The 17,431-nt window shown below is 42.3% G+C and overlaps 1 protein-coding gene across 4 annotated transcripts in view; it reads left to right on the top strand.

Moving 5' to 3' along the window:
* Positions 1-8,546, top strand: part of PRR7 (proline rich 7, synaptic) — an 84,795-nt gene extending 76,249 nt beyond the window's left edge. For all 4 annotated transcript variants that reach the window (XM_082254795.1, XM_082254794.1, XM_082254793.1 and 1 more), the window contains exon 3: positions 7,667-8,546. In XM_082254795.1, the coding sequence (XP_082110921.1) occupies positions 7,667-8,046 (380 nt within the window). In that variant the 3' untranslated portion in view covers positions 8,047-8,546. The remainder of the gene's footprint in view (positions 1-7,666) is intronic.
* Positions 8,547-17,431: the final 8,885 nt, after the last annotated feature.

The raw sequence follows: 17,431 nt of genomic DNA, 5'->3' as shown, positions 1-17,431 counted from the left end.
AAAGCTGTTCTATCGGGTTGAGATCAGGACTTTGTGCACGCCAGTCAAGTTCCTCCACCCCAAACTCACTCATCCATGTCTTTATGGACCTTGCTTTGTGCACTGGTGCGCAGTCATGTTGGAACATGAAGGGGCCATCTCCAAACTGTTCCCACAAAGTTGGGAGCATGAAATTGTCCAAAATGTCTTGGTATGCTGACACCTTAAGAGTTCCCTTTACTGGAACTAAGGGGCCAAGCCCAACCCCTGCAAAATAACCCCAATGATTTGGACCAGTGCACACAGCAAGGGAGTGACTAACTGCAAATGTCAGCAAACTGTTTGGTTGATTTACTTAAGGATTAGAAGCTATTCACATTGTTCACATTGCAAAGAGAATGTTGGTACATGGGGTGAAGCTGTGTTTACTTTGAACGCCCAAACATGTGCACCTTGGGTATTGTGCTGGTGAAGGTATAAATGGGGATTCATTCTTGCATTGCAGTTGGTCCTCACTTGCAATAGGGTTGAGTTTGCGATGACACAGGGTTTCCCGGAAACTCTCTGTTCACCAAACAAGCAAACAATATGACCCTAGCTGCTATGAAGTCATTTATTCAGTGGCGGTATTACTACCACCACCAAATATAACAGCTTCCTGCTCGGGGTTTGTTGGTTCCTAAGACACTGGCAACTTTCAGTGGCCTAGCAACCAGTGGAGCATCCCCTGCTCCACTCAGCTGATGCCTGGGGAATTCATACTTTTTGTTAACTTTCAGGGGCGTTCAAAAAACGGACCTGTGGTTCGACACACATGTTCACCCACCACTATTCCTCACCAGCACAGGTAATTCTACAAACTGGCTTCTTAAAGTGGAGTTCCACCCTGGGAAAGCTTTTTTTAATAAAAATACCCCCGGTACAGTCAGGGCTAGTGCATTCCACAATGGCTAGCCTCTGATCTGTCCCGGGTTGCACTTACCTTTTAGAAGAAATACTTACCTTGAAAAGTATTGTCCAGCGCTGCCATCTCAGGTGTGGGCAGCTTGAAGCCAGCGCGATCCTCTTCTGTGTCCTCTTCCGTCTTCTTCGGTCCCACGATGCACTGCACCGGCCAACGCCGTCACTTCCGGTTCCGCAGCGTCATCCCTGCATGCCCAGAAGCTGTTTAGCAAGGTATGACAGCGCCTGCACCGGAACTGACGTCGGGGCCGGTGCAGGCACATTGATTCCTGGGAGCGATGACGTTCAGCTCCCAGGAATCATTGCAAGCCAGGAAGTGACGAATCGCCGTGGCCACCGAGGGGAGGAAAAGGAAGTAAGGTAAGTATATTTTCTTCTAAACCAGGTAAGTAAAAAAAAAAAAAACTGTGATTATCCATTTGTTTTTCAGGTGACCCAGGCATGAAGATGGAGGTAAGTTTAATTTTAGGGTGGAACTCCCCTTTAAGCAGGGTATACACTTATTGAAATTCGGCTGGTTCAGCAGGAACCAGCCAAATTTCATTGTGTGTATATCCCTATCTTCTCAACAAAAGCTGGTCACTAGACTGCCTTCTGTCGAACAGTCCTGCTGGAGAACCAGCATTCAATCAGCACATGCAGCCAATGGCTGCAGCATGGATCTGTGTATTCTGATAGGACTGTCAGAATACAATAGTAGGGGAGATTTCTGCATCCACATCGCTTGTGTGGATGTGAGAACCTGTCTTTTTCTTTTTTTTTTTATTGGTTGAACGAAAAAAAAAAAAAACTCTCTGTGTATACTCAGCTTTACTCACACAGGTGTTGACATTTGTGTCAGCCAGTCACTCCCAGGTACATTGTATACCATGGATAGACAGATACTTTATCTCTTGAAATTGACAGCAATCACTGTTTTACTGATTACAATGGTTATTCCTACATTGGCTACTTCTCAGTCCATGGCAGTTCTTTAGACATTGATGCAGAATAAAGAATATATGAGTGCTGTGCTGATGATTGTACCGCTGTACATTTGGAAATAAGTGCCGCAATCATATACCTGCAATATTGTGAAAGCAGTTTTGCTGGATGAATGAGCATGTACATTTTTTTTTCTTTTCTTTTTACAAATACATCCCTAACAGTGTTTTTCCCTATTTTCCTTACGCTTATTGAGCACTTTAAAGAAAATTCAGATTTGAACCATATTACAGCTGCAAGAAAAAGTATGTGAACCCTTTAGAATTATATGGATTTCTGCACAAATTGGTCATAAAATGTGATCTGATCATCATCTAAGTCACAACAATAGACAATCACAGTCTGCTTAAACTAACAACACACAAAGAATGAAATGTTGCCATGTTTTTATTGAACACACCATGTAAACATTTACAGTGCAGGTGGAAAAAGTATGTGAACCCTTGGATTTAATAACTGTGATCAGATCACATTTTATGACCAATTTGTGCAGAAATCCATATCATTCCAAAGGGTTCACATACTTTTTCTTGCAGCTGTATATCTTGCTATTCAGGTGACAACACAAGCTATTTAAAAATATTAGTAAAACAGCCTAACAGTGCTAAGGTGGCTGTGCCACAACAGCTTTTAACCGGTTGCCGACCGCCGCACGACTATATACTGCGGCGGTCAGCCCCGGCCAGGCAGAGTGACGTATCGGTACGTCACTCGCCTGTCACTGACTTGCGAGCCTATCGCGGGCGGGCGCGCGCCCACCGAGGCGCGCGCCCGCCGCGGCTCGTTCACTGACAAGTCAGTGCGTGTGACCGGCGGACTCGATGTCCGCCAGTCACACTGCGATCGCTCCTGTGAAGGGAGAAAGACAGAGCAGCTTGTGTAAACAAGCTGCCTGTCAGTTCTCCCTGTGTAAAAGTGAAGATCTGTCCGTTCTACTATGTAGAACGGTTGATCTTTGCTTTTACACCAATAGGAATGTCCCTACACAGTTAGAATCACGCCCCTAGGACACACTTAACCCCTCCCTGTCCAATAAAGTTAACCCCTTCCCTGCCAGTGTCATTTTTGCAGTAACAGTGCATATGTATAGCACTGATTACTGCAGTAATGTCACTGGTACCCCCCAAAAGTGTCAAAAATGTCAGTCAAGGGTCCGATCTGTCCGCCGCAATGTCGCAGTACCGAAAAAAAAATCGCAGATCGCCGCCATTACGCGTTAAAAAAAAAAACACCAAAAATGACAAAAATCTTTCCCTTTGTTAGTAAACGCGATAACTTTTGCGCAAACCAATCAAAATACGCTTTTTGTGATTTTTTTTACCAAACATAGGTAGCATAAAACAAATTGGCCGAAAAATGTTAAAAAATTTTGATTTTTACTTTTTTTTGGGGGAATTTCATATAAAAAAATGTGAAAAATATTGTTATTTTTGCAAAATTTACGCTCTTTTTTTGTTTATAGCGCGTGATCAAAAAATCGCACAGGTGATCAAATACCACCAAAAGAAAGCTCTGTTTGTGGGAAAAAAAGGACGTCAAATTCGTTTAGGTACAGCGTCGCACGACCGCGCAATTGTCCGTTAAAGTCACGCAGTAAAAAATCGCAAAAAAACCCCTGGTCCTTTAGCAGCCAAATCCTCCGGGGTTTAAGTGGTTAAACAATATTTCATATGTGATGAAAAATTATGAATTTCCATTTCAATATTTCATATGTACTTGACATTAGAGAAATAAAATAATAATTACATTTTTTTATTTTTTTATTCCTGATCCTGAACATAATAAAGAAAATATATCCAACAATGCCATAAATTCCATAAGCAAGTAAGGATGTAAATCATATTCCTTTTTGCACCTCTAGAGGGAGCATCCAAAGATCTAAAATACCATAATAAAAATACTGAATAAGAATATGTGTGGGGGCGAAATTTGAACATTCTTATTATTTGCCGCTATCTGGAAATCTCAGATTTCAGCCAGGGATGATATACAGTCTTTAGGGAGTGGGCGGATTATGGGTTCTCAAGACTGAGATCTTTCTTAGGCATAGATGTGGAACTGATAGTATCTGAGAAAAATAAAGAAAAAATATAATAAAGCTGACAAACACTTATTCTCACATTTGAGACTCACACTCTCAAATTCTGATTACATTTAAGGGGACTATTTATCAAAAAATTGCAGAGCCATTTGTCCAGTGAATATATATGTACATTTGTTCTGTGCGAGTTGGGCTGGGAACAAAACTGGGAACAAATGTTGTTTAGGCTATTTTCTCTTCTCAACAAATGTTCTTTTTATTTGAAGTAACACCACATTAGGTAGAGCTGAGGAGCATAAGAAATACATACAGTATGTTGTTGTAACAAGAGATACAACATAACAATTCTTTAGAACACTAGGCAATTACCAAACAAATGTAACCAATGGTAAAAAAAAGATAAAAAAAAAATGCATTCTGCAAGTTCCCCTTAAAATATGCTTGTTTTTTACATGTATTAAACTATAAACAAATTGCCTGCTGATCCAGCCATTTCTCTTGTTATGTGACAATTTCCAGTCCCAATCCCACACCGCTATACAAGCGGCTGACATGCTTAGCATACACCCAAAAGCTGAGCTGCTTCATTACCTATGCAAAGGTCCTGTGCAGATAGGAAAATTCCTTTCCTTAGGCATGCACTACACTATTATTATTTACAGAGCTCTGGCACAGCTACTCCTTTTCTCTCTCAGATTGCCAGTGTAGTCTATGTAATGTAGACTGTGTAGTCTGAACTGGTGACGTCAATTTTCATAATGACTTTTTGTTCCTGTTTGGAAGATATAGGGTTAGGTGTCAGGTGACCAGAGATAAGCAGAGAAACAAAAACATTTTTTAATTGTGATTTTATGAGTTAAAGAGGAGCTTTTGCACCTTTTTTTGTGCTGTATTCTTTAAAAAAAAAAAAACAGCCATACTCACATAGATGAATGTAGCACCGATCCTAGCTACAGCTATCTCCCGCCGCCTCCAATACTGAGAACTGAGTGATCAAACACCACTGATCGCTCAGTTCTCAGTCTTCAGCCTGCAGAGAGCCGGTGACTGTCAGTGGCCTCTGCCCCTCCGACACAATAGGTTGAGTATGAAACAGCAAGTAAATACATAAAAACATTTTTAGTAATTCCTAATGTCTTCTCCACCATGTTGTTGTAGCCCAACACCTGGCAATATACTCACACCACTAAACTCTTTGGTCCCCAAAGAGGAGACAAATTCCTTTAGGCATTAAGTATCCACAACATCAACTTGACTGGAACAGACAACTTAAGATGAACATTTATTAGCATGTAGATAGACCTAAATAATTTTTATTTACGCCTGAGATCAACAAGGGAACCTCCCACTAGTTGAAAGTAGCTAGATGTCCCCTCCCACTAGTTGTCAGGCAGAGCAAGGTTATTCTGTTTATTAGCCATTGATGTAGGAATGGCCCACCTGGATGTCGTTTTACAAACTTTCTTGCAAGGTGTCATAGGTCTTTTTGGGGCCTAATGGCTTGCTTGGTTCAGGGTTCCTGTAATACAGTGGGTTTAGCATCATCTATTTCTGCTGTTATTTCTATGTGGTCTTGATCAGTTTCTACATCTTCTGCAGTTGTGGGAATAGTGCCCTATCCTTAGTGTCATTAGGAGGAATCTTGCTCATTCTTTGGTGTCAGTGGGAGGACATATGCCCACTTGTTGGTGTTAGTGAGAGGAATAGTGCCCCATCATTGGTGTCATTGGGAAAAATTGTGTGCCATAGTTAGTGGTACTGGGGGAATTGTGCCCCATTGTTGGTGTCATTGGAAGCATAAAAGCAAATGAAGGGCCACATTTGCTCCCCCCGCTCTGTTTAGAGACCACTGCTCTAGAGCTTTCTGCATTCAAGTGTAGAGGGGATCTTCTCATTGGTCGCTCCATTAATCCTTCTTTGATGACCTGGGCAGGCCTTCACCTCTTACTTTGGAAAGGTCATAGTAATATTTGGGAACACCAGCTGTGGTGACTCTGACAACTTCAGCTCCTTTCACCCTTTTGATGCAGTGCTCCGCCCCTTGACACAGGGCTTGTACTCCTTCTGGAGTTAGTTGCGTCCAGCTGACTGGGGTGTCTGAAACCTAAGGCTTTCCGGAGTGAGCATTGGCACCCCTGTTCTCAAACCCGGGCAATGCTTCAGGCTGGAGTGTGAGAGGAAAAGCAGACCAAGGATCCAAACTCATCACTGTGCTGCTTCTCCTCACTCACTGTCCAGTCATAGGTTGGGACAGGTCAATGACAGCCTGGGCTAAGAGTAAGTGGGTTGAATAATGCTGGATTGCAGATTGATGAGATCTTGTGGCAGAAAATAAGTACTACAGAGGGCAGCTCTAAGTGAAGGTGAACGTTGCAGCAAGAACTGTTTTTTCTTTGGGGGGGGGTTGTTATTTGTTTTTTTTACTTTTAATTGTCTTATTAGAGCTCTGATTTAAAGCCTTTCTAATTCATAAAAGAGGTGTAGTACGTTGAGATGATTTTCAAGTGTACAATTTCTCCAAGTGCAAATTATTATAGGGTGCGAAATCCACACATCTCTCCAGGGAAAACAAACATTTTAGACCTATATAGGGAAGGGCTCTGGAATTGAAGTGTGCATTGGACATAGGCTATGCTATAGCTTCCCTTTAAATCATCCTACACCTACAAGAGCCGTGTGAAGGATCTGGATTTCTCTCAACACAACCCAAGGCAAAAACCTCCCAACAGATGTTACTGGGAGACCTTTCTCCTATATGTCTGCTTCATCTGCCACATGAGGGCACCAAAGAAAGGTGATTAAATCAGATAATCATATACAAACCAAAATGTGAGTTATACTGATTATTGCACAGAACATTGTATCTGCAGCCAAATCTGACTTGGAAAACACAATGAGGGAGTGCAAGCAGTCCTTTATGGCTGTGTTCAGTTGGACTGGGGGTAAGAGATGGTACAACAGAACGAAATAGTACTATATCCTTTACTAACATAGCAATTATTTTTATAGTGTTATAGTGAAATTTTGCTGAGGATTTGGGGAAGGGGGGTTAATCCTCAACAACTGTTCTGGTCGCTGTTGTATTTTGTATAGTCTGAGCTTATGCTGTGAAGCATTTTCTGTACTTGATTGGGAGCTATGATTTTTTCTTGGAAACAGACACTTGTGGCCTGGCTGTCTGTGGTCTTCAAAATACTTGCAGAACTATGGGCCCTAGCAACTCAAGCAGAAATTAAAAACAGGGGACTCCATCTGTGTATGGGAAGGTAAAGAGTCAGAAGGCCAAGTCCACCCAAAGACATGTATTTTTTTTATGATTGTTGGCAAGCAGACATCTACTGATCAGAATTTCCCATTCTGCCAATCTGCTGCATCCATTTTAAAGTCGATTGATAATGCCACATTACATCTATTATTTTTTAACTATTTAGAAATAACTGTGGAATACAACTATGAAAGGGTTTTTGTTATGGTTTTGCAGAAAAAGGTAAAGACACTAACATCTATAGGAAAATCTTGTGCCTACTCTAAAGTGAGAAATCAGTTACATGTGCAAACGTTTGGATGTGTTGTTTATGATCCAGAGTATAGCCTCCAGTATGTTTTTATGTGTTATGGTCCTTGCCGAAATACAAATTGAAGCATTGAATGGTAATAAAATGGAAGTTGACATATATTGTTTTTGCATTGTACCTGCAGAACCGGACTTGTCTCAGCCACCTTGTTATGAAGAAGCACTACTCATGGCTGAACCCCCACCACCATACAGTGAGGTCCTTACTGATACTAGAGGCATCTACAGGAAAATCCTCAGTCCTTTTCTCTCTGTTCAGGATGAGCTAGTGAAACCAGAGCAACCCCTGAGCCATAAACAACATCTCACAGGACAACCAAATACTCAACCACTTCCCGGCGCCCTAAGCTCACAGATTCCACCCAATCCCCCTCAAGAAGCACCAAGCCGAAGACGGCCATCTTGGTCAGGCTCTGAAATTGGAAGTGGAGTACTGCCTGGATTGCCAAGGGGCTGCCAACTGATATTCCCAATTCCCCTGCTGGGCAGGACTACAGCCGTTTAAACCAGCATGAAAGTTGCTGTGGTCCAAAGAACTTGAGGAAGTTGGATGGTCTGTGAACATAATAAAATGACATATATATTTCTGAAAACTGCATTTAAAATGACATTGCATCCATTTGGTTATCTGAACATGACTAAACAATATGGGCCATATCTGTATCTCCAAAAGATGGGATGAGAGGAGTTGCAAGACTCTTGAATGGATTATATAAACTTGTATAACTCACCGACAAATGCTGATGTGCATTTAGATTGGATCTGATTCTGACAATATCCATGCTCTGCTCACCAGAGACTCTGACAAACTTCAGGCCCTCTTTATATATTTACATTTTTAGTTGCACTTCCTGTTTGTGGGATTAAAGTTTGGCAGCCATAGCGTGTATGTGAGCTGCCAGCTAGGTTATGGTTTCCATTTCTGTATGTTGTACATACTGAGAGGATCCTGTTCTCTGTATTAAGATATTCAATACAATTAATCTGAAAGGGCTTCACATTGAACATTCTGGAACACTTTCAAGTTGTGTATGGTGAATGATAAAATGTCTTGTCATATGCCAAGCTAACACTGTGGAAACTGAAGTAATCTGTGCAGTGATACGTAACTGAACGCTTCATTTATTCTGAATCGAGATTTGATCTGTCAGCTTTATCGGCATCACCACAAATACCTACCACTTAATGGGAGATCAACACTAAGCACACAATACAAAAGGGCACATGCCTACATCATCAGGCCATATAAATGCATTGAATGTTCAACGTATGCCCAAGACAACATGGGTGACAGATGCTCTTCCACACCCATATTTTAAACAGTCAAGCCCTTTAAGCACCTTTTAGCTCAGCCTAGGAGTGTTGAACACAGACAATTGCCTAATGTAGCTTTAAACAAGCTTTTGGATGCCTTCAGTAGACTTTCAGTAAGCTTCCTCACTGGGTTTAGCTGAAGATATGTGTGCAATACTCCCAGATTGGAACTGACAATGCTTTAGGACAGGGGTCTTCAAAATATGGCCCTCCAGTTGTTCAGGAACTACAATTCCCATCATGCCTAGTCATGTATGTGAATGTCAGAGTTATACAATGCCTCGTGGGATGTGTAGTTCCGCAGCAGCTGTAGGGCCATAGTTTGAGGATCCCTGCTTTAGGAGCTTCAAGAAAGTTCAGGATTATGTGCAATTATGTGCAGGTGTTTTCTCTAAAGATTTTACTTGAAGATTTTGAAAATTTCTGTAAATTATTCAGACTGGTTGTACAGCAACAACTGTTAGCAACAAATTGTAATTTGCACTGACGGGTAAATTATTCTCTACTAGAGGGGTGTCAAACTGGCGGCCCCCCAGCTGTTGTGGAACTACAAGTCCCATCATGCCTCTGGCTGTGGGAGTCATGCTTGTAATGGTCAGCCTTGCAATGCCTCATGGGACTTGTATTTCCAAAACAGATGGAGGGTGCCAGTTTTCACACCTGTGCTCTACTATGTCATTTTCTGTTTAAAGGAAAACATGGAGGATAGCATGAATTTTGTCTAAAAATGCTTGAATGGTTTGAGCCACTGATCCAGACAGAATATGCAGATAACTCTTGAATCCAGCCTCAGTATTTCCAGAATAGGGTCAGCGATGGCAGCCTCCACATTTCACTATTATGGCAGGTTTAAGCAATTTACAAATACTTCCAATGATCTTTTGAATATCTATATTTTTTGCATAGGCTGCAAAATCAAAAAGGCCATTAAGCTGATAGCTAGGTTGTGGCCACTATTGCTAATGGTAAAGGAGATCTGCATAACTAGAAGTGGTACAAATGGCAATGGTTTTAGGGAACCATTGTGGTGTGTTAATGCATGTTACAGCATGTGTTAACATTTCTGCGTTAGTTGCCAAAGCACCCCAATGAATGAAAGAACACAACAACCTTTTTAGCAATACAGCACATTATTTGTTCAATGATGATGATGTGGATATGCACATACCTCTTGGAGTGTCCCTCTCTAGAGGACCAATGTGAAAATGCTCCAGATGTAAATAATCAATGACGTCTGAGAGGTAAGTCGGGTATCATGGTAATAATCATGTACTCCATATAATTATGTCATTGCAGCAGTAGGAACATTGTGCAAACCACATTCTCCGTCAATAATGGTTACCACAGGACTAGAGATCCTATTAGCAGGTTTACTGGAGATCTCATTAATACTCCTCCGCTGTCCCAAAATTTTAGATCCCAAAATGTATTTAGCTTGCAAAATATATTATAGTCTTGTCAACATAGTGGCATATTCCGTTGGATCTAAGAGTGGAATAGCTAGGTTTGTGGCAGGTAGAGTTGTCACTTCATCCCTTTAAACCCAAACACATACAGTGGGGAAAATTATTATTTGATCCCCTGCAGATTTTGTAAGTTTGCCCACCTACAAAGAAATAAAGGGGCTATCATTTTTTATCATAGGTGTATTTTAAATAATTAAGACAGAATATCAATCAAAAATCCTGAAAAAGTACATAAAACAAATGCAATAAATTAAGTTGCAATTCAGTGAGTAAAATAATTATTTGATCCCAAGCAAAACATGACTTAGTACTTGGTGGAGAAACCCCTGTTGGCAAGCACAGAGGTAAGACATTTCTTGTACTTGGTGACCAGGTTTGCACACATCTCAGGAGGGAGTTTGGTCCACTCTTCTTTACAGATCTTCTCTAAATTCTTAAGGTTTATTGGCTGTCTCTTGGCAACTCAGTTTTAGCTCCCTTCATAAATTTTCTGTAGGATTAAGGTCAAGAGACTGACTAGACCACTCCATGACCCTAAAGTGCTTTTTCTTGAGCCACTCCTTTGTTGCCTTGGCCGTATGTTGTGGGTCATTGTCATGCTGGAAGACCCATTCACGACCCATCTTCAGTGTTCTGAGGGAAGAAGGATCTCATCCAAGATTGTACAATACATGGCCCCATCTATTGGCCCCTTAATGCGGCAAAGTCAGCCTCTACCTTTAACCGAGAAAAAGCCCCAAAAGCATCATGTTTCCACCTTCCTACTTGACTTTAGGGATGGTGTTCTTAGGGTCATAGTCAGCATTTTTCTTCCTCCAAACACGGCGAGCCGCGTTAATGCCAAAAGGCTCAGTTTTGGTCTCATCTGACCACAGCACTTTCTCCCAATCCTTCTCTGAATCATTTAGATGTTTATTGAGATGTTTACTGGCATGACTGTACATGTGACTTCTTGAGGCGGGGGAATTGCCGTGTTTGGAGGAAGAAAAAGGCTGACTATGACCCTAAGAACACCATCCCTACAGTCAAGCACAGAGCTGGAAACATTATGCTTTGGGGCTGTTTCTCAGCTAAAGGTACAGATCGACTTTGCCGCATTGAAAATCTTGGATGAGAATCTTCTTCCCTCAGTCAGAACACTGAAGATGGGCCATGTATGGATCTTTCAGCATGATAATGACCCAAAATATACCACAAAGACAACAAAGGAGTGGCACAAGAAGAAGCACATTAAGGTCATGAAGTGGCCTAGCCAGTCTCCAGACCTTCAAACTTCAAGTTGCCAAGCGACAGCCAAGAAACCTTAAGGATTTAGAGAAGATCTGTAAAGAAGAGTGGACCAAAATGCTTCCTGAAATGCATGAAAATTTGGTAACCAACTACAAGAAATGTCTTACCTCTGTGCTTGCCAACAAGGGTTTCCCCACCAAGTAAGTCATGTGTTACTTGGGGATCAAATACTTATTTTACTCATTAAACTGCAACTGAAAACTGCAACTGAATTTATAACATTTGTATCGTGTTTTTTTCTGGATTTTTGGTTGATATTCTGTCTCTATCATTTAAAATACACCTATGATAAAAATTATATATCTTTCATTTCTTTGTAAGTGGTCAAACTTACAAAATCTGCAGGGGATCACATAAATATTTTCCCCACTGTATTATTTACACAGGTTCTGAGGCTAATTTAATGCAGATAATGTGCTAAGTAAGTTTAATTACCACCATAATTAGCAACAGAACCTGTGTAACTAATATGTGTTCGGGTTTAAAGGGATGAGATGGCACCCCTAGTGGCAGGGCTGAAGTATACCACGATGTTGAAACCTTTGGCAGAAGAGCACAGCATGATTTTATAGCTTTGTCTGTAAGGAATATCCTCATGTTTTAGTAGCTGTCAGCAAGATTTAACTATAAGCAAGTTCGTACATCACATGCCTGCAGGTAAAGCCAGAGGCAAGACACTAAAAATGTGCTGAAACAATAACAGCCAAAACATATTTTTGCTAACATTTCAATGGTTACTGAACAATCACATTGATCTCTGACTTTCATAGGTAACCATTTGCATTATTAGTTATAGGCAGGATTTAAAACAATTTAAAGGGCGAGTTAGGCAAGTAAAAGTGGTAGGTGATGCTAAATGTGCCACCACTATTGGGTCACTCCGCTTCTAATTACATCATGAAAGCAGAACTCAATATATCATTTTTTATATGCATATATAGAGACACACTTGCAATACTCTCTGTCTTGTGGCATTTCCAGAATGTTACCCAGCTGCTGTACAGACATAGTATAAGACCTGCTGGGATTCTTAATGACCTTTTGGCTTCAGCTCTGCAGGCTGCACGGCCCGGAAGTCATAGGTTTTCCACACCTTTCCTTTTAGTATGTCTTATATTTGCATAAAGGGCAGAGACCATCACCACACAGAACAGTGTGGCTCCTCCAGTTTCATTGTGTGTTCTATTTTGATTGACACCCTCAATTGCATCTAAAATATGTAACAAAGCAGAGAAGAAGGTGCTTCTAAGTGCAGTAATAAAACACTTGAAGGACAAGGAAGGGTTAATATACTTACAAGATGGAAGTGAAAAACAGGCATATGAATTAATCCATAACATCCAGTGGTATGCCTCCTTAGAGTAAAAACAATTGCAGGTAGAAGTTTCAGCCGACCAGCAGTGGGAAACACTGTGTCTCTGATCCAAGATGGAGAGCCGTGCTGTCAGGGCCAGCATGGAATACCGGCAACTGGAAGTGACATCAGAGTGGGTGGGACATGTTTCGGAGCATGACCAGTCGCTCCTTCTTCAACAAATTGATTCCATGCAGGCCATGACAGCATGGCTCTCCATCTTGGATCAGAGACACAGTGTTTCCCACCACTGGTCGGCTGAAACTTCCACCTGCAGATGTCTTTACTCCCAGGAGGCACCCTGCTGGATGATATGGATTCATTGATTCGTCTGTTTTTCGCTTCCATCGTGTAAGTATTTTTAACCCTTCCTTGCCATTAAAGTGTTTTATTACTGCACTTAGAAGCACCTTGTTCTGCGCTTTGTTTTTCCTATAGAGTGTGCTTTCCTCTTGTGAAGTGCTACTGTGGTTCCTTAATCACATTTCAAGAGCCAGTCATGTACAGTTTGTAAAGTCTTCTTGTTATCCAGAGCTCCCTATTCTCCACACTCCTTAAAATAAGTAACATGAGGTAACAGGGAGGTTTAGGGTATGGATAGAACTGCTCTATCACACATACACACTTCCTGGCAAAGAATGACAAAAATTCATTAAAAAAAACCTTCCAGTGAGGGGATGACGTACATTAGGCATGTCCTAAGCATCTATGGAATAAAGCTCTCCCCCATTCAAGTTTCAAGGCTGTGCTGTCCGCTTTCCCTCCCCTGTTGCAGCAGTGCTGTGCATGTGCACTCCAGTGAAGCTGGGGGTGCATCCAACGTATGGGGGTGGTCACCGATCAAAAGCAGGAGAGCGCAGATCAATCCCAGTAATATTTTTTTTAGCCAGGCCGTGAGTGAAGGAAATAGGCTCACAGGTATGGTAATGAAATTAAGCTACTTATTTTAAAGTTACACAGTGTTTATAAAAGGCACCCTTTATTGCATTGAGCATTTTACTGCATAAGTGAGTCTACCCTTTTACCATTGCCTGTTCTCCAGAATCAGTACAAAAATAGATATAAAGGTGGTCTGCTAAACTTTTACTTCTTATCAAAGATCAGTTTAAAAAGGACCCTGCCAGGGAAGCCTAGTGACCCTATTTCTTACGGGAATAAAATATTAAAGGAGAAGTATGGACAAAGCTTTTTTGGTCCTACTTCTCCTATGGATCACAGGAGTGCAGTTCATTCTGCACTCCTGTGACCCATTTTCAGCTGGTCCAGGTGGGGGAAAGATCCAGACTTTACAGTCGGGATCCACCCAGATGCCTGGATTGGCTCAACCTCTCAGCTGCGCCACTGAGAACCTGAGCCAACCACTACCTCCCCAGCCCAGTGCTTCAGTGAGAGCCTGAGGAGCAGACTGACAGTCATCGCTCCCTGCTCAGCACAGAGAGGAGAATTGGGCAATCAGCTATGTTTGATCATTTCGTTCTCAGGGCAGAGGCGGTGGGGGACAGATGCAGCATCAGGTTGATGCTGCATCCACCTAGGTAAGTATATATATTTTTTTTTTTTTCTAATCCCATACTTCTCTTTTAAATGACTGTAAGGCAATGTGATCTCAGACTATGGATCAGAAAGTGGTCACTACATGCCAGAGAGGAATTTCTGTTGTATTTCATGCTAAACAGTCTGCATTATCCTTCCTATATACACTATATTGTCAAAAGTATTGGGACGCCTGCCTTTCCACCCACATAAACTTTAATGGCATCCCAGTCTTAGTCCGTACAGTTCAATATTGAGTTGGACTATCCTTTGCAGCTATAACAGCTTTGACTCTTCTCGGAAGGCTGTCCACGTGGTTTAGGAGTGTGTCTATGGGAATGTTTGACCATTCTTCGAGAAGCACATTTGTGAGGTCAGGCACTGATAGTGGACAAGAAGGCCTGGCTCCCGTTCTCTGCACTAATTCATCCCAAAGGTGTTCTATCAGGTTGAGGTCAGGACTTTGTGAAGGCCAGTCAAGTTTCTCCACCCTAAACTCGCTCATCCATGTCTTTATGGACCTTGCTTTGTACACTAGTCCAAATCATTTGGTGGAGGGGGGGACTATGGTGTGTGGTTGTGTTTCAGGGGTTTGGGATTGGCCACTTAGTTCCAGTGAAGAGAACCCATAAGGCGTCAGCATACCAAGACATTTTGGACAATTTCATGGTCCAAACTTTGTGGGAACAGTTTGGGGATGGCCCCTTCCTGTTCCAACATGACTGAGCACCAGTGCACAAACAAGGTTCATAAAGACATGGATGAGTGAGTTTGTGGTGGAGGAACTTGACTGGCCTGCACAGAGTCCTGACCTCAACCCGAAAGAACACCTGTGGGATGTATTAGAGCAGAGACTGTGAGCCAGGCCTTCTCGTCCAACATCAGAGCCTGACCTCACAAATGCGCTTCTGGAAGAATGGTCAAACATTCCCATAGATAGACACACTCCTAAACCTTGTGGACAGCCTTCCCAGAAGAGTTGAAGCTTGATAGCTGCAGAGGGTGGGCCAACTCAATATCGAACCCTACAGACTAAGACTGGGATGGCATTAAAGTTCATGTGCATGTAAAGGCTGGCGCTCCAATACTTTTGACAATAAAGTGTATCTACACGCAGGGCTTTAGGCATCATGCTGCCCTAGGCCCTAGATGACACCCTTTTGCACAAGCTTAGCTCCTTGTGTAATGTTATTATTGCAGTAACAAATAATAGGATGCACTATTGAAGGCAGCATGCTATCTCTTTTATATTAGGAGCTACTTTTTATCTTCATAGACCAACAAACAAGAGAGGGGGGGTGGGTAGGTGATTTTGCATTTCTTGAACCATAAGCTCCCGAATGTCCCTGATTTGGAGAGACTGTCTCTCTGCTGGAACCGAATCCCTGTGTCCCCCTTTCCTCGTCATTTGTCCCTCTTTTTAGTCTGATGTATAGACCTCTATAAAGAAATTTACTATCTAGTCACCAGAAATGTTATACTGCAGTAAACCGTACATCCAATCACTAAATATTTTAATTAGTTAGTAGTGATGGGCACCCCCACCAGAACATCTCGAACAGAGGAAAAGTTCTAGCAAACATTTGAACTATATTAAAGGCTATGGGACACGAACATGAAAAATCAAAAGTCCTTATTTTAAAGGCTTATAAGCAAGTTATTGCAATAAAAAGTGTATGGTTACCCGGGTACTGCCCTGGGTGACGTGCATCAATGCAAAAAAAAAAAATGTTTTAAAACAATCTTTTTTACAGGATCAGTGATTTTAAGGATGCCTAAAGTGAAACAATAAAAATGAAAACTTACTTTAAATATCGTGCCTGGGGGGGGGGGGGGGGGGTCCCCTTAATGTGCCTGCAAAGTGGCGCATTTGTACGATGCATAGATCTTGCTGCAGCAATACTGACATTTCTAAAGGAAAAATGTAATTTAATCTTGCTTGCAGCTGTAATGTATTGTAGGCTCCTGACAAATACAGATAAAAAAATTGAAAAAAATGGCGTAGGGACCCCCCAAAATCCTTACCATACTCTTATTCAAGCACGCAGCCTGGCAGGGCAGGAAAGGGGAGGGGACGAGCGGGCGCCCCCTCCTGAACCATACCAGGCCACATACCCTCAACATGGGGGGTGGGTGCTTTGGGGCAGGGGGCTCTGCACTCCCCCACCCCAGAGCACCTTGTCCCCATGCTGATGGGGACAAGGGCCTATTCCTGACAACCCTGGGCTGTGGCTGTGCGGGTCTGCGGGTGGGGGGCTTATCAGAATCTTGGAGCATCGTTTAATAAGGGGACCCCCAGATCCTGGCCCCCCCTCCCTATGTGAATTGGTATCAGGTACATCGTACCCCTACCCATTCACCCAAAAAGTGTATAAAAAAATAAACACATAAGATAGTTTTTTTAAAGTCCTTTATTCAAAAATCAAAAAAATAGTGTCCCCCAATGTAAATCCATCGTCAATCACGCAGCCCGCCACATCTGCCGACCCCAAAAAAAAAAAAAAATGTCGCTCTTGGTGAACGCTTCTCCCAGACTGCCTATTCGCAGTTTGACAGTTCTTATATAAGGAATAGGTGGGGCAATGGCAGTGACGTCATCCGGTGGTCCCGCCCCTTGTGACGTCACAGACCAATGCATGCTGGGTCAGTGACATAGCGAGGGGCGGGGCTGTCGGGTGATGTCACCAGTGTGGCCCCGCCAATTCCCTATATATAAAAACTGTCAAAACGCGAATAGGCAGTCCGCGGAAGGCGTTCACCGAGAGCGGAGCTTTTTTTTCCTTTCTTTGGGTCGGCGGGTGCAAGTGCGGGTCGGCGGGTGGCGTGATTGAGAATGGATTTACATCGGGGGACTTTTTCGATTTTGATTTTTGAATAAAGGACTTATCTGTTTATTTTTTGTACACTTTTTGGGTGAATGGGTAGGGGTATGA

Source organism: Pelophylax lessonae, assembly GCF_965119305.1.
Source record: "Pelophylax lessonae genome assembly, chromosome: 4".
Lineage (NCBI taxonomy): Eukaryota > Metazoa > Chordata > Amphibia > Anura > Ranidae > Pelophylax > Pelophylax lessonae.
This window is presented reverse-complemented; position numbering and strand designations above follow the sequence as displayed.